This window comes from Artibeus jamaicensis, unplaced genomic scaffold (genome assembly GCF_021234435.1).
Source record: "Artibeus jamaicensis isolate MK-2021 breed Jamaican fruit bat unplaced genomic scaffold, CSHL_Jam_final contig_559, whole genome shotgun sequence".
Lineage (NCBI taxonomy): Eukaryota > Metazoa > Chordata > Mammalia > Chiroptera > Phyllostomidae > Artibeus > Artibeus jamaicensis.
The window spans coordinates 9,221,774-9,246,617 of record NW_026521887.1 but is presented as its reverse complement, the minus strand read 5'-3'; the positions used below and the strand labels follow the sequence as shown (position 1 = coordinate 9,246,617).

Below are 24,844 nucleotides of genomic sequence, written 5' to 3'. Positions count from 1 at the left end.
TCAACAAGGAGACATTGCCCTTAAATGGCAAGCTAGATCAAATGGGTTTAATTGATATCTCCAAAGTATTTCACCCCAAAGCAGCAGAATTTACATAATTTTTAAGTGCACAGGGAACATTTTCTAGGATATACCACACACTAGGACACAAAACAAGTATCAATAAATTTAAGAAGATTGAAATATCAAGCATCTTTTCTGACCACAATACTATGAAACTACAAGTCAATCACAAGAACAATGAAAAGACATGTAAGCAAATTAACATTTTAACAGTGAGGAAGTGTATAATGAAATCAAGGAAGAAAGCAAAAGATTTTTTGAAACAAATGAAAATGAGAACTCAAGAATCCAAAATCTGTGGGATACTGGGAAAGCAATCCTAAGAGGAAAATTCATAGCATTACAGGCCTATCTCAAAAAAAAAAAAAAAAAAAAAAAGAAAGAAAAAGCTCAGATAAAAAGAACAATGAACAGGGCTGGCTTAAAACCTTTTACTAAAGAAGCTATTGGCCTGGGGCATAACTACCACCATGACCTGCATAGTTAGAATTAATGATAAGATCACCCTGTGGGATTACTTTGCTTACAACCCCTATTTTCATCCACAAGACTATGCAATTATAATTAGTACAGGCAAGATCTACCAATGAATGCTAAATTTAGTATGTGGAAGTTTAAGGAGAAATAGGGTATTTGTATGGCTTAAAAGTATCTCCCCCATAATTGTTATTTTTTAATTAGTGTGATGATTTAAACACATGTCTAAAACTTCTTTGATACTCCTTCCTCCTAGGAGATTAAACTTAATTCTTCTCTTCTTAAATGTTGGCCAGAGTTAGTGACTTGGTTTTAACTTAAAGTGTAAGGAAAGGGAAATACTAGCAGACACACCTTACCCAAGTGATGTTAACATTACCAATATAAAGGCATATCGATGGCATGTGTACCCCTGGTATGATGAGATGAGCACATCACCTTTATGGTATTTATTAAAAATTTTTATAACCTCAGTATAATCATGAGAAAATATCAAATAACCTCCAGTTGAGGGATACTCTATAAATTACCTGCCCAGTGTTCTTTTAAACTGTCAAGGACATTTAAAACAAGAGAAGTTTGAGAAACTGCCACAGTCAAGAGAAGCTTAAGAAGACATAACAATGAAATATAATGTGGTATCCTGTAACAAAAAAAATACATTCATGCAAAAACCTGGGAATTCTAAATAACTTCTGCACTTCAGTTAAAAGCAAGCATTGGCCAAGATTAACTTCTTCTTTTTTTTTTTATAAATGATTACATGGTTATTTAAGATGCTAACATAGGAAAGAACTAGGTCCAGGATATATTGGAACTCTGGGCTGTTGGGAACCACCCTGCCTGGTTTCAGGAATTGTAACTGCCTCCCATGGCTAAGTAAGCGACCTCTGGAATGTTGGCCACAGGAGACAAAACTTGTCTCTGGCAGCAAGTGCTGCTTCTGCTTCTTCCCCTACCCCCATAGCATGGTCAATGTCCATGGTGGGTATGACCCCTCAGAGAGAGGCAACCTAGGCCAGACAGGATCACTTGGGAGGCCATCATGGAAGGACTCGGGGAGGGGGCTGCGACAAAGAGGGAACAATGAACCCTCATCCCCCCCCCCCCCGCCAGCTACTGTGACATAGCCTGAGTCCCCATTTCTGTCTGGAAGAAGCACTGCCTGGCTCTAATCCACTTAAGACTAAAAACCTATGATGGGGAAGGCAGTACAGCCCTGTGCTCAAAAGGATGGTATGGGGTAAATCAGGCATAAGAAAGAATGTAAAAATCCTGTGAAACCTGCTTTGTTTAGAATGCTCTCATTTAAATGATAAGGGTCCAAGCAAGGAGTTTGTTCCTCAAAGTTTTATGGCTCATTAGCTTCTGACCCTGACTGAGAATAAGTCCTTATAGTTCTTTGAATGCTATCTATTTTTTGATCCTTACCTGTTTTCTTGTGCAAAGGAACCCATTAAAAGCCCCTTGAGGAAGGGGCTCTTGGCCCTTCCCCTTTGAGGGATCGGCCACTTTTCCTCCCCAAACAGATCTTGTCTTGGTAGTGTCACTTTCATCTGTGGTAGATGGGGGGGGACTTGTGAGGAAAGTCACACCCACGCTGGGCTACGTTTTCAATTCTTATCTAAGTTGAACATTATTTCAAAATAAAGTTTTTTTAAATAAGATAAGAATTTTCTGTGGTGGTAAACTTTAATAACACAACACATGAACACATATATTGGCTGTTGTATTGTGTTGTTCAAATGCGCATGTATCTATGAAGTTTTATGCCATGAATATATTGTATGGAATTTATGGTTAATTATGCTTTTTTGATCTTGAAAAGTTGGGACATATGCTTTATCAGGAGCCAAATCAGAAGTTTTTATGATTTTGTTTTTGATAGAAAAGTATAATGTGATATGTCATTTTCTTCATGTTTATTAGTAATATATATGAGTATAACTCATCTGAAATTGGAGGGATTTGTTGTGCTGGTCAAAATAGTTGGTTCAACATTGAAAAAAATCTTAAAATAGAACAATAGGGTAATGACAAACATCACAAATAGGGCCACTTTTGCCTGTTTATAGGACACCGTTAATGTTGTCTTTTGTGTTCTTCATCTCATCACCATCCATTGTGTTATCATTGTCTTACATATATAAATGCACAGTATGAGGTCATGTCTTACATGTATAAATGTACAAAGAGACCTGCCCTGAGTTAGAAATTGTAATCTTACTAGGTAAAAGACATGAGAAGCATAGAGGAAGATATGGCTAACTCAGGTGGGCCGCAGGTTGGCAAGACATGTCAAAAAATGATTAATAAAACTTTGTTAGCAATGTGGAGAAAATATCCCATATAAAATAAAGAGCAGGTACTAAGTGGCAGAAATAAATGTCCATCTATTACTTGAAAATGTTTTCATGAGGTATTATACAATAGTGTTTAGAAATTCAAACTCTGGAGTCAGAAAGATTGTGTCAAATCTCAGTTCTGCCACTTCTAGCTGCATAACCTGAGGCAGCTGCCTAAGCTATTTGGACTTCAGTTCCCTCATCCATAACATGTTAGAATATGGAGCTAATTATGTTACAAGGCCAGCTATAATAATAGCACCTGTCCCAGAGGAGGATCAGCTGAAGTCTCACAGCTCCCAGAGATTCCTCCTCAGGCTGTACTCAGCAGCCTGGCTTAAGCTCCCCAGGATGGGGCAGAATAATTCCTGTAGGTTGGCTATTGGTTCCACTCAGGCTGATGCTGCTTGGAGGGGGGTTCTCTGCTCAAGAAAGATAGCCTCTGCAGTTTGGGCAATGACTCAGCCCAGGGATCCCGGCAGTTGTTCCTTCAATTCCCTCACCAGAGCCACCATTCTACTCTGCCTTCTTTCTGCTGGAGTGCAGGGTAAGTGGCTGCCATCAAAAATTTTTGTGTTGGCCCTTTAAGAAGCTCTCTTCATTTCCAGTCATCTCTCCCTGGAAAACAGAAGCCCTGATGCTTTTCACAGCCAGGTGTTATCTGGGTTCCTGTCCTGGATCTGATTGCTCTAGGCTGGGGAACTCAGCTTGGGGGTTTAGACCCCACACTTTTAAGGGTAAAACCCTGGCTGCTGAAATATCTATCCCTCCAGAACTAGAGCTGCTGCCCGTGAGAGCCCAGGCAGCCCTCTTGCACCTCCTCCACACTCTATCAGTCACGTTGTGGTGAAGTGGTTTCTTCTGTGTTTGTAAGGCTTCTCTCCAGCTAGTGTTCAGTTGATTATTCAGGATAATTTCTCTATAATTTAGTTGTAACTCCAGACTGGTCTGGGAAGGAGCTTCGTGTAGCTTCAACTTACTCACCTGGTGTCTTGGGACCCATTTTTCTTGTGCATCTAGGTTAACATGCCTTTGAAATACCAAAAGTAATACCCCTTGAGGAGGAGGCTAGTATTTATTCTTAAGAAAGTACATGATCTTGTTGACTATCCTGTAATCCAATCTCTACTTTGCTTTCTCCGATCTTTCTTACAGTCTCTCCTTAATTTCAAATACATAAAAGATGCTGCACAAATATTTTCTAGAGCATTTGAGAACCTGCTCTTTGGCATATGTTGTCTGTTTGTCTCAAATACAGTCTTCTAAAAATTCAAAATTGTTTACAGGTTTGGGCATTTCTTACATCAACAGTTCTATGGTGGTTTTATATGTCTCATTTATTCTATTTTTAAATTTCTCTGCCTTTGTGATTTGAAATTATTCTGTGAAGAAGAGTTCTCCTTTCTCCTACATTTTTATTCAATCATCTATTTATACACAAGTATGCTTTTTGGCTATTTAGCATGTTCTTTTTATTTATTTATTTATTTTTTAAATTATATGTCCATGACTATGCTATTATAGTTGTCCTGCTTTTTCACCCTTTGCCCCTCTCCACTCAGCAGCCCCACTCCCTCAGGCAACTCCTAACTATTGTTCATTTCCATGGGTCATGAATATAAGTTCTTTGGCTACTCCATTTCCTAACTGTACTTTATATCCCTATGGTTATTTTTGTAATTACTGATTTGTACTTCTTAATCCTCTCACTTCTTCACCCATTCCTCTATACCCCCTCACATCTGACAACCATTAAAATGCTCTCTGTATCCATGATCCTGTCTCTGTTCTTCTTGTTTGCTTAGCTTGTTTTTTAGATTCAATTGTTGATAGATATGTCTTTTTTTTGGCCATTTTATTGCTCATAGTTTTGACCTTCCTCTTTTTCTTAAATAAGCCCCTTGAGGGGAGAAGGAAGGGAAGTTAAGGGGAAAAAGGGGGAGGGATTTGGAGGAACAAATAGGAAGGACACAGGGATGAGAACTAAGGGGGGGGGGGGGAGGAAATGGGAGGGAGGTGGGGAGCAAGGGGCAGGGGAGGCTGGGATGGGAAAAATAGACAAAAAACTGTACTTGAAAAATAACTAAATAAAATTTAAAAAAAAAAAGATTTCATATAATAATGGTTTTGTGATAATGAACTCCTTGAGTTTTTTCTTGTCTGGGCAGCTCTTTATCTGCCCTTTGATTCTAAAGGATAACTTTGCTGGGTAGAGTAATCTAGACTTTAGGTCCCTGCTTTTTGTGATTTAGAATACAGAATATAATCCGATACTAATTGTTCCTGTTTTGGCCACTGGGGGCTCTTTCAATTGGAATCTCTACACTCTTGATATATCCTTAACTTGTTTTTTTTTTTTTTAAAGATCTTTCCTACTCTCTGGTTCCATAGAATACTGAAGTCTCACCTTGTATCTTCCCTAACTCAGCTCTAGAATTAGCCATTTCTCCAAAGAGTGTTGATTTGTTTTATTGGATAATGGCATGTGAAAATGAAAGTCCTGGGCAATGGATTTGCTTGTTATATCCATCCATGTGTCTATCTACCTATATGAATGTGAATATGTAACCACCCATGCATCAATGTATCTCTATACATCTGTATCTCTGTATTATATACATAGCTATTTACCTACCTATATATCTATGTATCTGTATCTATTGTATCTATCTATCTTAAAATAAAATTAAAAATAAACTAAATTTATACTGATATTCCTACTTCAATCTAGCACCATAGGGTTTATTCTGGCATCTCCCCTTTATTTGTAACTTCTTTCTCTGACAGTTTGAAATATGGCTCTCATTATGTACAATGAATCTTTTTATTTGTTCCACCTTAATATACAGATAACTAAGCATCATTGATGGTATTTATTATAAAATAAATACTACACTTTAAATTAGAGGTAGAAAAGACACATATTTTGTAATTGAGTTTTCATATTCAGGTATTGAACTTAAGGTGACATCTGTGTTCTGTCCACTTAAGTAATTCTTTTTCATGAAACAATCATGCATTTTCCAAGTATCATTCTTGAGTATGCTTGTGGTAGATTGTAGATTTGTTTAATTTGGTATGCTTTGATAAAAAGAGCTTATTAGGTACACTAAGAAAATTCACATTAATCAACATATTTTATGCAAACAACATGGAAATAGGGCTAACATCAAACAAAATAACATGCATATACATTTTGTGTTTCCAAGAAATAATCTGTCATTCTCTTTTTTAATATCAGAGTAAAAATTTGTTCAATAGAGAATATCAAACAAGCCTCATTCCCCACTGTGCTCACTACTGAGCAAGTATGAGGAATAACATACAAGAAAAGGTCAACAATGAAATCTTTGTCTCTCAGAGGCAGGGAAAATTTTTTTAAATAAAGAAAAACAGACTGGTTACTGTTCTTAGGTAAATTCCATGACTTTCTGACCAGCTTTAGTTGTTAAAAATCAATCCAGCCACGCTGTGGCTGGTGTGGGTCAATGGATTGAGTGTGGCCTGTGAACCAGAGGGTTGCCGGCTCAATTCCCAGTCAGGGCACATGCCTGGGTGTTACAGGCCAGGTCCCCAGTTGGGGATGCATGAGAGGCAACCACACACTGATGTTTCTCTCCCTCTCTTCCTCCCTCCCTTCCCCCCTCTCTAAAATAAATAAACAAAACAAAACAAACAAACAAACAACTAAATACAAATCAGTCTAGCGTCATCCAGTCTCATATCTGATTTATACCTCCTCCGAATTTTTGCCCCACTGAGCTACAAGGTGTGAAATATGGCCAAGAACTGGGGAAGAGACATGATCTATTCTTTCATTGTTGCTTATCTCCTTTTTTCTTTAACAGGCTTAATTCACTTTCTTTTTCTCATATAAAATTAGGTGGTGGCCTCATATCTCTTTCTTTTTGTGTAGCTCCTTCAGAGTGGAAGGCAGGATTGAGAGTTAGGAAAAGAAGGGATGATGTTAAGAAGCCAGACAAATTTCAGAGTGGTCCTCTTTGTGTTTGACTTGTTCAAAGCCGATGACTTTCTGTAAGGCTGACTGGCATTGTCAAGTAGTCAGAAATATGAAATTCTGCCCTGGCTGGCATAGCTCAGTAGATTGAGCGCGGGCCTGCAAACCAGACGATCGTGGTTCAATTCCCAGTCAGGGCACATGCCTGGGTTGCAGGCCAGTCCTGGCAGGGGACTCACGAGAGGCAACCACACATTGATGCTTCTCTCCTCTCCTTCCCTTCCCCTCTAAAGATAAATAAATACAATATTAAAAAAAAAGAAATATGAAATTCTGACCTAAAAGGAGTAATATGGTCTAACTGGCCCAATCAGATCTTTTCTCTTTAGGGCATAAAACAAAACAGAGAGTGGTATTCATTTGTAATAGAACCAAAAGTCAAAATTTACATGGAGAAAAACCAGTGACATTATCTGTGTTCCTCTAAGAGCAAAGCACCAGCAGTTATTACCTTTTCTCATTTCCTACGTCTAACTGGTCAGCAAATTCTCTCCTCTCTTTTCCTTCCTCTCTGTCCTTTATGTTCCTTCATCTTTGTTTCCTTTATTGAGGCTCTGATCACTGTCTGCCTCATAAATTAGTTCTTTTATCTTTGGCCTAGGTGCCCTTCAGTTCATTTTACACACTGAAGCTAGGATGTAGAAAAGATTATGTCACTCTGTAGCTTTAATGCCCTCCACGTACTATCTAAATGTTTAGCACTGCTTACACTGTTTCATTTGCTGGTCCTTGCTTATTTTTCCAGCACACCATTTTCTCCCTTGTTCTGTGACTGACCCACAGTGAGCTTCTAGTGGCCTTTAAATGAATTACTGTACTTTTTCTTCCCTAAATAAAAAGCTTCTTGTTCCCTTTATCTTAAGTACCCTTCCTCATGTCACCTTCTTCCAACCCCCTTCACCTGGATAGGCATTATTAAACCTTTAGATTTCAGGCTGTACCATAATTGTAAAAAAATCTCTGATTTCATAGTCTATGTTAGATGTGTGTTCTGTGTGCTCCCCAAACCTTCTGCTTTACTTGTTGCTTTCTCTCACCACCTCATAAGCTATTTGAAGGCAGGAACAATGTCTTGGACATAATTATGTCTTTTGTCCCTAATACAATATATGATGCCACAGTATATGAGAATTTAGACCCCAGGATTACAGAATGGGTAGTAATATACCAACTATAAAAAGAATACTTCAGACAATCTCAGCCTTATGTTATTATATATTTGAATTATGCAACCTTCCACCCCAACATCCCACACTCATTCCTGGCTCACTAAGCTGTGTTCTGATTAGAATTTGGCCTCCAATCGGTACCCTCAGAGAGGGGATATATTAATTCATAAATCTAAGCACCTCATTCACTATACTTTCTAGACATGCATTTCATAATGAATGAATGTCTAGTTCTCTGATCAGGTACTGTGGCATGTTTTGGTGAGGACACTGGTTTAGAGTTTGAGAGTCCATGTTATCCCAACTTAGTCACTTACAAGTTGTGTGAATTTGGGCAAGGGATTTACTTCCATGAATATTAGTTTCTGTGTCTTTAATATTCAGAATTAAATTCAATAATTTAATATGAAGTGCCTTGCATTAAGTAGTTTTCAATAGGTAATATTTATTATTATTGTAGCAGTTCCATAACTCCTTTTATGTTTCATTAGTTTGAGTTCATTCAGGAGAGGTAGACAAAATACTGAGAATGATGAAAGCTCAACTCAGATCAGATGATGGCAACCAGTGCTGAATGGTGTACTCTTGCAAAACCCTGTCTCCTTGCTATTTCCCTAAATCTGGAATGACTTCAGTAAAGGAGACAAGACAGAAATGAAAATGTAAGTTTACACGCAAGGCTAAAAAGAAACATTAATCTGGAGTTCATATTTTTAAAATGAATATGTTTTTTATTGTTTTTGTTAAAAAAATTAATCAGTAAGAGAGGGAAGCTTTTTTACATGCCCTCCCACCCGATTGATATGCAGAGGACATCATCCAAGGCCAAATATTATCCAATTGGAATTGGAATTCAAATGAGACTTGATACAGAGCTGGGGAAACACGTTTTAATTTCACAGCTTTGAATTTAATCTAAACAGACTACCTATATTTCCCTTTTCATTGATTCTTTCCTGAGGCTTTTCTGTGTCTTTTTTTCTCTTCATAGTTTAATGAATTTCATCCTGTGTAAAAGAAAACCCTTTGTATCTGTCTTGCACTGAATTTTAAAAAATCATTAAAATGGTTTTTTTAAGGCAAGAATCCTCTTTATTTGAAAAGTTTGTACAACTCCACCTTCATTTCCCGGTTTATTCCTCTACCACTGATCATCAAGGTCATCATGTTTTCACACTGTTCAGAGAATATATTAGGTCAGTAATTTATCAACCTCTAAAAAACTGATCTTGCTTCTTGACATCCAAATTGCATATTCATCAACAATTTTATTTTTAGTAAATATTCTGTATTGACTAAATACAGAATATTAATCTTTTTAAAAAAGATTTTATTTATTTATCTTTACTGGGGAAGGGAAGAAGAGAGGGAGAGAAACATCAATGTATGTTTGCCTATTGTGTGTCCCCTGCTGGGAACTGGCCTGCAACCCAGGCATGTGCCCTGACTGGGAATTGAACCACAGTACTCTGGTTCACAGGCCCACACCCAATCCACTGAGCTACACCAGACGGGCCCAGAATATTTATCTTATTCCCCAATTCTGATCATATGTATGTATGTATGCATGTATGTATGTATGTATGTATCTATCATCTATCTATCTATCTATCATCTATCTATCTATCTATCTATCTATCTATCTATCTATCATCTATCTATCACCTATCATCTATCATCTCCAGGTCCAGTATTGGGTTTTGGGGATGCTGTAAAGATGATGGACATTATCTCTAATGTAATGTAATGTAATTGGGTATGAGGTCATGTAAATTATGGCTGCTATGAAATGATTGATACTGCTACATATTGCTTTAGGAATTGATTGATCTTATATGCAACACACAGGGAAATCAATAGATGATATTATTTTCATTATTTATTTTGAAGAGTGAGAAAGAAAAAGCTACACCAGTGACCATTAAGGCACAATCCTGGTGATATCTTGGAGAGAGGGGTGTTGGGAATAGGCACTGTGTCAGAACCTTTTAAAATTCATCCCCAAAGAACTCTTTTATTTTTCCCTCTGATCTTTAATTTTTTTCTCTCTATCAAAATGCTTTAAATAATAAGTAATTCAGTATTGTTTCTTTTAATTTGAAAGAAAAGCATAAATGAAGAGATTTCAGAGCTTTATCATCGGGGAAGCAGAGTTTCCACCTAGAATTTGCATATTTTCAGCTAAAGGTATTAAAGTTGTCATTTTAGTTTACACATCTGTTCTTACACTGGGTAATTACACTATTCTCGTTTAGCTTCTTATAGTGGTAAAAAAGGCTGCTGGATCTATAGTTTCTCTTGAAAAGCCCTAGATGTCAAGCAGTTCTTGTTTGGAAACCACCGACTTAAAGGGCAAGGAGATGACATCAGGAAAAAAATGGGAAAATATATATATAGCACCATGTTTCTAGTTAAGAATGATATGATTCCATGATTCCCTCAACAACTGATCAGTAAATGGTACTTGCCCTCAGGGAACTTCTTCCTGAAATGTGTGGTGTCCTTTGACATTTGGCCACCTGATTTTATCACTTTTCTGAGACTGGATTTGGTCACTTTCCTCCCAGGTTATCATGGTGTTATAGTCATAATCCATGCTCTTTCTCTTAATTTCATATCTGAAATGTTTTCCTAGTTTATTTCTTCACTTATTTTTTCTACCACTCTAATCTCTCCACTGTACCTTTCAGCTTTTACCATGATCTTCCATTTTGTTCATCTTGAGGGTCATATTTCCTTTCCCAAATGTGAGAAGTGATTTTCTTTTTCTAATAGCTCTGTTAATACCTAATATTTAACCCCTCCATTTTACAGGTACTGGTTTCTACTACTGTTAAAAATGTCATGAATTAACATTTATATTTTAAAACAATTGTTTTTTTTTATCACAATCATGATAAAATAGATTAAAAGTCTCTGGAGGTATAGCTAAAATGTTCATATGCTGCAGGTGTGTGATGTCTGTGTTTAAGGAGACTCATTGCTTCAGAAGGTCACTGAGAGAAGAGGTGCCTTGGTCATCATCTGCCATTATGTGGAGTGAATGGTAAGCATTTTAGCTCTTAGCATATCTGCATAAGTCCTAAGTGGCTCTGATTAGATCATCTGCTTTTCAAGGGGAAAACAAAGAACGATTATGTATAGATTTAAAGACTGGGTTCCTTAATTCACCTCCATTCCTCAGAAAACTGACCCTTACATCAACAGTTATTTCATGAATATAATGACATCTTTGTCATCTAAAATATCATTACTTATAAACAAGTAATTAACAGTCCTGTGAGTGATTCTCCTTGTAATGCGTGACTCCTATTTGCCATCCATACAGCTTAAGCCAGACTCAATATAATAAGGAAGTTACGTGTTTGGGCTTTTGGTCCAAATTGCCTGGATTCAAATTCTAACTCTGCTCCTCTATTCCACACTGACTGTTCCACAAATGTTACTGTAGGAATAAGAACCTATAGACTAGTTGGGGAAAGAGTAAAAGATGAAAATAAAGTTTGAACTAAACAGACTTTGGAATACATAGTACTTTCTTGAATTTCAAACATTAAGAAAATCAAGTACTTTTTTTTCCTATTTCTCCCATTCTATTCTCTATCTGTGAATAGTAAAAACAGGTAGAGTATACAAATTTAAATCCTTAAAAGCTGGTCCTACATGTGAAAAACTAAACAATATTTCAGGCAACAGTTTTATTGGAGAGCTAACAGAAGCTATAAAAGATAATTTAAAATTTCAGGTAGCCACATCATCACATGCATATGTGGATGAAAGGGGATGTGTGTGTGTGTGTGTGTGTGTGTGTGTGTATTCTTGAAATTATATAAATGAACCTTACTTTAAATGCCAATATCTAAGGAAATAAAAAACTCTACAGATATAAAAGATAACATAAATGGTTGAAAACTAGTGAAAACACAAGATAGAGACTCTTATACAAAAATGGAAGACAGTGAACCAGGAACATTTTAGCTTACTATAACAATATTTGGTCCATAGCAATTTAGTGAGTTTCAAGTATGAAATTGATAGATGAATTTATTTATCTATTAGATTATTGTGTAAACTATTGGATTATTTGTTTGTTTGTTTGCTTTTGATCCAGCTTATATCAGGGCTGAAAACCTCAATTTATGTTCATGACAGTAGAGATTTTTTTTAATTTTTTAAATTTACTTTTAATCATTGCATTTTCAATTGTATTTTTCCATTACCATTTATCCCCCTTATACTCCCCTGCCTCCACAATCATCACCCTGGTGTCCATGTCCAAGAGAACTTTTTCCTTTTGCTCAATCCCTCCATCCCCTAAACCCTCTCCCCATAGCTGTCATCCTGCTCTCTAACTATTAGTTTGCCTCTATTTTGCTTGTTAGTTCAGTTTGTCATTATATTCCATATATGAATGAAATCATATAGATTTTTCTTCTTCTGATTGGCTTATTTCACTTAGCATAATGTTTTCCAGGTCCATCCATGGTGTTACAAAATGCAAAATTTTCTTTTTTATAGCTGAGTAGTATTCCATTGTGTGTGGAAAGAAGTATGGAGATACCCCAAAAAATTAAAAATGGATCTGCCTTTTGACCCAGGGTGATCTCACTTCTTGGAATATATCTGAAGAATACCAAAACACAAATTTGAAAGAGCATAAGCACTTCTACATTCATTGCAGCATTATTTACAATTGCCAAGATATGGAAACAGCTCAAATGTCCATCAGTGGATGAGCGGATAAATAGATGAATTTAATAAAAATGTAGTTTCAGTCCATTTGTGGCTAAAAACAATATGGAAGGTACTAACAAAAACATTTTTTACTGTTTTATTTATGATTGGAATTTTCAACCCTCAAATATCTCTAAATATTCAAAAAAGATACTCCAAATTGTAGGCTAGCACAATTGGATAATCAGCTCTGATGTACAGAATTTCAAAAAGACCCCAAACCATCATTAATATCTAGTGAATGGTTAAATAAAATACATTTTAATAACTAATGTTATAAACTCAAAGGAAAGCACCACATGGTTTATTTAAAAGGGCACATTTATATCAATTTTTATTCTTTATTGAAAATCCTTAGTTAAATATAGGTTTTGGAGATAAACAAGACTGATAAGATGAACCGTCTAAGTAACTTTCAGATATACAAATAACAAAGCAATTTAAATAGGTTATATCTTTGCTTTGTTAAAAATAGAAAAGTGATGTGTCAAAAGACAGCTCCGTTTTTAATTTTCTGAGGAAATTCTATACTGTTTTCCACAGTGGCTGCACCAGTCTGCATTCCCAACAGCAACGCACTAGAGTTCCCTTTTCTCTGCATTCTCTCCAGCAGCTGTTTGTTGATTTGTTTATGATGACTACTCTGATCAGCGTGAGGTGGTATCTCATTGTGATTTTAATTTGCATCTTTCTTATAGCTAGTGATGCTGAGCATCTTTTCATGTGTCTCTGAGCCCTCTGTATGTCCTCTTTAGAAAAGTGTCTGTTCAAGTCTTTTGCCTATTTTTTAATTTTTATTTTGTCTTCCTGGAGTGGAGTGCTGTGATTTCTTTATATATTTTGGAGATCAAGCCTTTGTCCAAGGTGTCATTGTCAAATATGTTTTCCCAGGTAGTTGGCTCTGTTTTTATTTTAATGCTGTTTTCTTTAGCCATGCAGAAGCTTTCTAATTTGATGAGGTCCCATTTGTTATTCTTTTCTTTATGTCCCTTGCTTTAGGGGACATATCCACAAAGCACTAATCCAAAAGAATCTATGCACCCCAATGTTCATAGCAGCACAATTTACAATATCCAAGTGCTGGAAGCAACCTAAGTGCCAATCAGCAAATGAGTGGATCAAAAAACTATGGTACATTTACACAATGGAATTCTATGCAGCAGAGAGAAAGAAGGAGCTTATGCCCTTTGTGACAGCATGGACAGAACTGGAGAACATTATGCTAAATGAAATAAGCGAGGTGGTGAGGGACAAATATCATATGATCTCACCTTGAACTGGACCATAATCAATAAAACAAAAAAGCAAACAACACATAACCAGAGTCATTGAAATTGAGAACAATCTAACAATAGCCAGAGGGGAGGGGGGAGGGGACAGTGGGGAGAAGTATTTTCAGGAACTATTATAAAGGACACATGGACAAAACCAAGGGGAGGGTGGAAGCAAGGGAGGAAGGTGGGTTTGGGGAGAGAGGTGGGGAGAAAATACAGACAACTGTAATTGAACATTAAAATAATTTAAATTAAAAAAATCTTTAAAAAAGTGAGATATAATTTTAAAATTCTGAAGGTGTAGGGCCTCCTAGAATTCAGATAGGATTTGTTTTATAGCCTTGGTTCTCTTTGGTAACATCCCTATTATTCTTGCAAAGTTGAGGAAGATAATCAAAGAATATCTTATCCAGTGTCTTTCTCTCCCACCAACTCCCTTTCTGACAGGGACTATACTCTTTGATAGAGCCTGATATTCAAGCCAAGTATCCTCCATTTAACAAAAACTATGAGAGTGGTTGATCATACCTATAACCCTTCTTCCATCAATAAGATAACCTTCACACATTTTCATTTTCATTTTTTGGATATGATTTTTATTGACATAACATCAAATCTGTTTTCATAAATAACTGGGCACAGGTGGTCATTTATTCTATTCTATTTCTTATAATCACCACGGGAACCCAGACTAAATTCTCTTTTAGCATATATAGGTCAGGTAAGTTGATGCTTGATATTTTTGTGATGATGATCAAAGGTGTTACATATAATTATGCAAAATGGTAATTTGGCTTTGGGGCATTTAATTTTCAAATTTCATTTATGGCAGAAAAAGAATAGTCTCCAAGTTCAATTTACTATGCTATATCAATCTTACATTTACTCATAATAATAATGTAAAAATATTCCCAGGATAATTATAGAGTAGTAAAAAAAATTTCTTTGTTAATAATAAATAAAAGCTAAACAAAAACATTTTGCCAACTTAGACTGTATTAATTTATTAAAACCTTTTATTTTTTGACTTTGAAGCTCAAACTGCTTTGACATTACCTGTAAACATGCATTTTAAAGAATTCCCCGCACGTCACTTACTTGTTTCAGCTTCTTTAGATCTTCATCAAGTTCTAAGTTGTCCAAAATAACAGCAACAAACAAACTCAGGAGGATCTATAAAATGGTTAAATAAAAATTAAAATGACCCACATGCCATTAAGTATCAAAATATTATATATGATATAAAATATCTACCTGAAATATACATCATATAGAATAAATTAAATGAAAAATAGGCATGTAATAATGAATCACTGCATAGGTATTTAGGCACTTATCTCAAGTACATTGAAGCAAATATATATGTTAATTGAAATAAACAATATACATATTAATTTGCTTATGAAGTCAGTTTAAAGTGGAAATTAAGAAAAAATTTACAACTCAATAAACCCACATCTAAGACAATATCCAAAGAAAACAATCTGAAGTACTGATAAAATTTTTATTTACAAACTTTCTTGATAGTTATTTGTAATAAAGAAATGCTGGAAATAATATCTAACCTTATTTAAATAGTTACTACAGTTGATAGAGATCCCTATTATAAAATTAATGCCATTAAAAATGTTCATTCTGGTAGCTAGTCTTGCAGAAGTCCTCCTGCTGTTCACACTTTTGTGAGTCTCTGGAGTCCCCACCATAATCAGTATGGTTGGTTTGTGTAATCAACAGGTTACAGATATGATCACATGTGATTTGTGAGATCAGGTAATAAGAGATATTGTGGCTTTCATCATGCACTTCCTTGGGTCACCCTCTCTGGTGGACACCAGGTGCCATATCATGAAGACACTCAAGGGTCCCAGAGAGAGGCCCATGTAGTGATGAGCTAAGGCCTTCTGACAACAGCCTTGAATGACCTGTCTTAGAAGAGAATACTCCAGCCTCAATAAAGCCCACAACCCCAGCCAACAGCTTGATTAGAGGCTCATCAGACATTCTGAATTGGAAATACCATCTAAACCTGTCTCAGATTCCTAACCTGCAGAAACTGCATGAGATAATAAATGTTTATTTTAGTGTAAAGTCTTAAGTTGTTCATAATTTGTTATCTAGCAACAGAGAATTAATGATAAATAAATTTTAATTACTATTGAAAAAATGCTTATATTACAATATTAGATAAGAGTATATATGGTAGAAGTGCCACTGTGTACAAAAAGGAATAATAGATAAAAGGCTAGAAGGAGGTTCGCTAGAAATTTTAATGGTGACTGACTTTGTGAAAACTGGATTTTCCTCTTTTTTTGCATTTCACCATATTTTTCAAATGAAAGAGCTTCTTTTTTAAGAGAATCATAAAAAAGCTTCATATGCTTCTTTTAGAATAAATAAGTAAATAAGGTAAAAGAAAGGAAACAAAAATGCAGTATTTTAAAAACATTTTAATTTCTAGTCTCTTTTCAACTTTCAATTCTCTACAGTTCCACATTAATTTGATAATCTCTTTTTTCATTCCTAGTTTATATTCTTCCTTTTAATTTCTCTCTTAACAAAGTATTCCCATTTGTTAATATTAGTTTAGCTTTCTCCCTGTTGAATTAGTCGCCACCTCAGATTTTGTAGCTCCTGCTAAGATCTCTGATTCACAGTGGCACTTTAGGTATTAGTTTCTTCAGGCTGCTGTAACAAATTGCACAAGTTTAGTGGCCTAAAACAATATAAATGTATTCTATGACAGTTCTGGAGGTCAGAAGTCCAAAATCAAGTTGTTAGCTGGACGTGTTCCTTCTGAAAGCTCTAAAGGAGGATCTTTCCTTGCCTCTTCCAGCTTCTTCTGGTGGCCCCAAGTGTTCCTTGGCTTGTGGCTGCACTACTCCAATCTCTTCCTCTGTCTTCATGTGGCTTTCTCTTCCTTCCTGTATCTTGTCCTCATTTATCTCTTATAAGGACACTTGTCATTAGATTTAAGGCACACCTGGGTAATCCAGGATGATCTCATCTCAAGATCCTCAATTTAATTACATCTGTAAATACCCTTTTCCCAAATAAGGTCACAACCAAAGGTTCTGGACTTAGAGCATGGACATATCTTTTTGGAGGGCTCCCACACAACGTCTTCCACTTTCCACCTGGTCTCTGGCTTGGGCCATTGTTTCTACAGTGGTGTTCCGATACACTGACTCTCAACTCCCAGGGAAGGTTGGAAGTTCTACAGTTCTGGGTAGAAAGTACCCCACATGTTCTTCGGAGACCTCTCAGGCAACTCCTCAACTCTATCTAGGCTGCCCCTTGTCCATGTGGAGCCCCGAGCAAGGCTATTTTCCCTCCAAGTTTAAACAAGAAGTGAATACAAGATGAATCTTGAATCTGCATGTCAGAGTACATCAAGGTTGGTACCAGTACTGTTGTTGCCTCCGAGAATGGAATGCCACCCTACTACCCAAACATGCTTTGCCTCCCTGCTTCTTTCCAGAGCTTTCTGCCTCCTTCATGTTCTATAACAGAAAACACTCTTCTTTCTTTTCAGAAAGCAGGAATGTGAAGAAAAATTACAGTGTGGGTTCAGGGTGGGACACACAAGTGCGGAGACTAACAAAGAGAAACTAAACCCAAGCAGAATATCACACATGTAGTTTTGTGCTCTCCAAGCATTTAGATTTCTGAGAGCTGATTTGGGAAAATAGGTCTGGTGCATCTTCTGAAAGTTACTTATTTAAGATTGTGAGGAACTGAGTCCAATCCTGTGCTATCAAGACAACAAGATACCAAGGAAAAGAATGATTTTGGCAGATAGAGAATTGTGAAAAAGGCTTTCTAGGTGTTATGAACAAAAACAGGATTTTGGGAGCATGTGGCTAATTAAGGGCCTGCTGAGCAGCTAAGACCAGCCAGAATGGCTGCCAGAGAAAAGGCTGAGACAGGCTGCTGAGGTAGGAGAGGGTGGTTGTAATAATCACAAAGTGATGACATTAGTTTCTTCTATGATAATTTTTTTCTATCAGATGATTTTATTGCTTTTCTTTTTAATACATGCAATATATCTTAAACTGGATCATTGCAATGGTGATTGCTCAGTGTACAGTTTGACAAAAGGTTATTAATTATATAACATTTTATTTATTTATTTTGTAAAATTTATTTTATAAATTTGTATAAATTTATTTTATACATTCTTCTTAGAGAAAAGAGAAAAAAGCTACCCTCACAGCAGAAGGACAGAGAAACAGATGTGGGATGATAGCTGTACTTTCTCCTTGTCATGTAGATAAGAGTGATTTTCACTGTAGAATGAAGGCAAGACTCAAAAAGGAAAGGCTTTGGTTTTGTCGGGAAAAGTGCTGAAGGAGCTTTGCAGTTTGAAAGCCCCAGGCTTACAGAATTGAGACAAGAGTTTGGGAATGGTTTTGACAATAAATTTAGGAGTTATATAAGAGAGAGTTCATAGTTGCCTTTAAACCATCATTAAACCCAAGTTCATTTAACAGATACCCTTGAATGTTTAAGCATCACTGCTTAATTAACAGGTAAAACCAGAAACTATTTAAAAGTATACACAGAGCTTAAGTTTCCTCCCAGAACTATTTGTACCCGGACTTTTAGCTTGGTCCTTGTTGCCCTGTTCCTGAAGTGGCACTGTGATAAGGGGAGGACTTGGCATGCAGGGTGAGAGGTGACCAAAGTCTGGCTTTCAATGTCTCTTTGGAATGGAGATAGAAGATGCAAAAGAGGCAGGAGTAGCCTGCAGCCCATTGTGAGGAGGTGAATATTACACTGTCATTCTTTTCTCAGACTCTAATAAGGTGGCAATAACTACTGTGATAAAGAAATAGAAGTGAAGGGAGGGCAGCTTAGTTTTCACTATTTTTAACTAACACTGACAGCGAGACATCATTTTTTTACAAACCCAGTGCTGTGAGGAATTGGACTGGGATTGTGGACTGAAGGGGGTGTCACCTACTTCCCAGTGCATGGTAATGAAAGACATGGGAATAGGGAATGAATTCTTTTTCCGAAAGCAAAAACCATTCCTCAATTCCTGTGTTATATTCATGTTTGTTCTGTTTTCACAGAAACCTGAGGTATCTCAAAGATAGACCACATGACAGGACACAAAACAAGCCTCAACAAATTCAAGAATATTGAAATCATACCAAGCATTTTCTCTGACCAGAAGGGACTGAAAGTGGAAACCAACCTCAAAGGAAAAAATCCAAAATACCCAAAATCATGGAGACTGAATGGCATGCTATTAAACAACGAATGGGTCAAGAATGAAATTAGGGAAGAAATAAGAAAGTTTCTGGAAACAAATGAAAATGATCTCATAACAACCCAAAACTTATGGGACACAGTGAAGGCAGTCCTGAGAGGGAAGTTCATAGCTATACAGGCCTACCTAAAGAAGAGAGAAACATTTCAAACAAACAACCTTACTCTACGCCTGCAAGAACTCGAGGAACAACAACAAAGACAACCCAAAGCAAGTAGAAGGAAGGAAATAACCAAGATTAGAGCAGAATTAAATGACATAGAAACTAAAAGCACAATTCTAAGGATCAATGAATCCAGGAGTTGGTTCTTTGAAAAGATAAATAAAATAGACAAGCCTTTAAGTAGGCTCATCAAGAAAAGAAGGGAACGGACACAAATAAACACAATCAGATATGAAAGAGGAGAGATTACAACTGATACCACAGAAATAGAAAGGATTGTAAGAAATTACTATGAAGAACTGTATGCCAAGAAATTTGAGAACCTAGGAGAAATGGACACATTTCTAGAAAAATATAATCTCCCAAAACTCAATAAAAACGAAGTAGAAAACCTGAATAGACCAATAACAGCAAAAGAAATTGAAGCAATAATAAAAAAACTCCCATCACACAAAAGCCCCGGACCAGATGGGTTCACAACAGAATTCTACAAAGCATTTAAGGAAGAGCTAACCCCTATTCTTCACAGACTATTTCAAAAAATCCAAAAGGATGGAAAACTCCCAAACTCCTTTTATAAAGCCAGCATCATCCTAATTCCAAAACCAGATAGAGATACAACAAAGAAAGAAAACTTCAGGCCAATATCACTGATGAACATAGATGCTAAAATCCTCAACAAAATATTGGCAAATCACATCCAACAATATATCCAAAAGATTATACACCATGGCCAACTGGGATTCATCCCAGGGATGCAAATATGGTTCAACATTCACAAATCAGTAAGTGTAATTCATCACATAAACCAAAGCAAAGACAAAAACCACATGATCATATCAATAGACACGGAAAAAGCTTTTGATAAGGTACAACACCCATTTATGATAAAAACACTCAGCAAAGTGGGAATAGAGGGAGCATTCCTCAATATAATAAAGGCCATATATGAGAGACCTACAGCCAATATCATACTCAATGGGCAAAAACTAAAAGCTTTTCCACTAAGATCAGGAACAAGACAAGGATGTCCACTTTCACTACTTCTATTCAATATAGTTTTAGAAGTTTTGGCCACAGTGATCAGGCAGAAAAAGGAAATAAAAGGCATCCAAATAGGAAAGGAGGAAACAAAACTGTCACTGTTTGCAGATGACATAATAGTGTACATGGAAAATCGTATAGACGCTACCAAAAAACTGCTCAAACTAATTAACGAATTTGGCAAAACAGCAGGTTACAAAGTCAGTATCCAGAAATCAAAGGCATTTTTGTATACCAACAATGAATCAGCAGAAGCAGAAATCCAGGAAAAAATCCCATTCGATATAGCAAAAAGAAAAATAAAATATCTGGGAATAAACCTAACCAAGGAGGTAAAAGACCTATATGCAGAAAACTACACAGCACTGAAGAAAGAAATCAGGGAAGACACAAACAAATGTAAACATATACCCTGTTCATGGATTGGAAGAATTAACATCATCAAAATGTCCATACTACTACCCAAAGCTATTTACAGATTCAATGCAATACTTATTAAAGTACCAACGGCATATTTCACAGACACAGAACAAACACTTCAAAAATTTATATGGAACCATAAACGAGCCTGAATGGCAGCTGCTCTTTTGAGAAAGAAGAACAAAGTAGGAAGAATCACAATACCTGATATCAAACTGTATTACAAAGCCACTGTAATCAAAACAGCCTGGTACTGGCATAAAAACAGGCACATAGACCAATGGAACAGAACAGAGAGCCCAGAAATAAACCCAACTCTCTACAGTCAATTAATATTTGACAAAGGGGGCAGTAACATAAAATGGAGTAAAGATAGCCTCTTCAACAAATGGTGTTGGGAGAACTGGACAGCTACCTGCAAAAAAATTAAACTTGAGCACCAACTTACACCATACACCAAAATAAATTCAAGGTGGATAAAAGACTTAAATATAAGCCTTGAAACCATTAAAGTCCTAGAGGAGAACATTGGCAAGAAAATCTCAGATATTCCACGCAGCAACGTTTTTACTGATATGTCCCCTAGAGCAAGGAATATACAGGAAAGAATAAACAAATGGGATCTCATCAAAATAAAAGCTTCTGCATGGCTAAAGAAAACAGTATTAAATTAAAAAGACAACCAACTGTAAGGGAAAACATATTTTCCAATGATACCTCAGACAAAGGTTTAATCTCCCAAATATACAAAGAACTTACAAGACTCCACTCTAAGAAGACATCTAACCCAATTAAAAAATGGGAAAAGGACTTGAACAGACACTTCTCCAAAGAAGACATACAGAATATCCAGAGACACATGAAGAGATGCTCAATATTGCTAGCTATCAGAGAGATGCAAATTAAAACCACAATGAGATACCACTTTACACCAGTCAGGATGACAAGTCAGGATCATAAAGAAAGCAACACACAACAAATGTTGGAGAGGTTGTGAAGAAAAGGGGTCCTTAGTTCGTTGTTGGTGGGATTGAAGACTGGTACAACCATTATGGAAAACAGTATGGAATTTTCTCAGAAAAATAAAAATTGACCTGCCTTTTGACCCAGCAATTCCACTGTTAGGATTATATCCCAAGAATCCTAAAACATCAATTTCAAAGAACCTATGCACCACAATGTTCATAGCAGCACAATTTACAATAGCCCAGTGTTGGAAGCAACCTAGGTGCCCGTCAGTAAATGAATGGATCAAAAAATTGTGGTACATATACACAATGGAATTCTATGCAGCAGAGAGAAAGAAGGAGCTACTACCCTTTGCAACAACATGGATGGAACTGGAAAGCATTATGCTGAGTGAAATAGGCCAGGTATTGAAAGACAAATACCATATGATCTCACCTTTAACAGGAAGCTAAACAACAAAACAAACAAGCAAACAGAATACAAAGAAAGACACTGAAATAGAGAACAAGTTGTCAGTGACCAGAGGGGAGAGGGAAGGAAATTTAAGGGGGAAAAAGGGAAGGGATTTTGAGTAGCAAGTGTGAAACCTGAGGTAATGCTAGTTAATAATCTGAACCCATTATACTGATGTCCAAATCATATTTTCATTCAATGTCTATCTATTTACAAGTGTCACATGTGCTGTGTCAAAAGTTTTCCCATAGCCATTGAATGTGATTTACAGGTTTATATTAAAATGTTATTAATATAATATATAAATTTTACAGGGGCTTGCCACGTTGACTCAAAGAGCTTCATCATTTGCATGACACACCTTTATATTTTGCTAGTTCTAAATTATGGCTGGGATGGGAGGAATAGTGAGAGTAAATGCAGACAACTGTAATTGAACAACAATAAAATAATTAAAAATTATGCACTAACTTATTCTGCTTTATTTTTAATATTTAGATTTATATAATATTTGAATTTGTAATGTGGCATTAAATACTATATCAGTATTTTTTTAATGATGTAATTTCCAGGGGAATAAAGACTAACTATATACCCTTTCATTTCCTCTGGTGCTTTGTTAAAGCACAAATGATATATCCTTTCAACAGCAGTAATTCATTTGTGTAATGCTTTACAAAAAAAGATTCATATATATATTCATGCTGTGGCTAGTTGCCACTTTTAACAGGTCTCAAACATTCCATTATATGAATATGCAATAAAAGTATTTATTCTCCTTGTAATATAGAACTGATAATATAGTCACTTCCTTATTCTATGTGCACTATTGAAACATAAATCACCAATGTCAATGAAAAAATGGAGAATAAATATTAAAATTTTCAAGTATCTATGTCCTTATTTTCATCAGCTTAGAATCCCCATTCATAAGATACTTTTAGGATTGGTAATGCATTCAGTGTGGAAAATGCCACACATCAGGTCTCTAGAAGCATGGCAAGTGTTCTTAGAATTTTTATGAATGACATAGCAACATATTGGTGGGATGTTGCCCTTCTAACTTAGTGGAATTCAAAGCATTCTTTTCCAGGTTCAATATGGCTCCTGCCTCAGAGTCTTAAGAGGTGTTCAGGTACAAGAAATCCTTATGACCCCTCTTCTCTTTTTCTAACTACTCCTCTCATGGCTTATACACTTCTGAAAAAGCCAGACTCACAGGAGCTAAGGATTTGCTAGGTATTCACCATGTTTTAAGTTTTATATGTTTAACTACAGAGAACTTGTTTTCTTGCATTTATCCATAGTCCATTTCAGCAAAATTCAATAAACTTTTGTATTTCTATTTTCATTATTTCCTCCATTTTTTGTTTGTATATGAACATTCTACCCAATGTACTCATTTTTTGGGTTTTCATGGTTAAGATTGCTGAAAATTATGGATTATTTTTATAAAAGGACAGCCTTACCATTTTAGAATGTGTTTTCTTGGCTGAGAATTTCTGTGTCTGTAGCTGCATATCCTATTTTGTATTCTCCTGACCTCTGCATATAGTTATACCTAACCTTAAATATCTATCCCTTTTCATTGTCATTTCTTTTCTAAAGTTTAATTTTACCTTCCTTTTTCTATAGTTTAAAGTTAGCCATTTAGCTGAAATGCCAGCTTTAATCTTATTTCTTTCTCTACTATGAACTCTATTAAAATTTCGATTTAAAAATTTATTTTCAAATATAATATAAAAGCACAGCAGGTATCTGGTCAGCAACCCATATCCTCGTGTGTGTGCTTTTTTTCCTTCTTACGATTTAGAATCACACTATCCTAAGCTGTCTTGCAGGCTAGAGTTGGAAACAATCTCATTTTTTATATAGGTCAACAGAAAGTCAAATGTAATCAGAGTACTGTAAAATGGGAAATGTTCAACACAGATGCACTTTTAAATGAATCCTATAAAATCAAATTATTTAATTTACACTTTGGAGTGCCCATCTTTGTCAGCAAAATATTACTATCTCAGAAAGCTGCCAGTGCAAAAGCAAAATCAAATGATTGCTGTGTTAATTAAAGCACTTCCAAGGTAACAAAAAAACTACCCACAATGGATGCTTAATTACATTTCATCTTTTTTAATATTCCCATCATAGGGCTTTCCTTTGAAACAATAACAAAGGGAAAAGCACAGAGAATAAAAAAAAAGAAAATAGTCTTTTCAATTGGGTAAGGCTTCTACAGTCTTTAATCCCCAAATAATTGGCAAAAGTGAAGGAAAAGATAAATTGCACAAGCATTTGGAAAATTGAAGCTAGGACAGAAATACAGAATGTGTACCTGGCCTATGAAAGAGCCATTTTAAAGGGATTATAGATAATGGTTATGAATATGCATTTGGTAAATACTTACTTAAGCTTGATTTTCATTGTGAGCTGGAAAATGGGT

The 24,844-nt window shown here is 35.9% G+C and overlaps 1 protein-coding gene across 2 annotated transcripts in view; it reads right to left on the bottom strand.

Annotated features, from left to right (window-relative positions):
* NALCN (sodium leak channel, non-selective) overlaps positions 1 to 24,844 on the bottom strand; it is a 416,515-nt gene that overhangs the window by 145,633 nt on the left and 246,038 nt on the right. For both annotated transcript variants that reach the window (XM_037142536.2, XM_053670341.1), the window contains exon 15: positions 15,179 to 15,253. In XM_037142536.2, the coding sequence (XP_036998431.2) occupies positions 15,179 to 15,253 (75 nt within the window). The remainder of the gene's footprint in view (positions 1 to 15,178; positions 15,254 to 24,844) is intronic.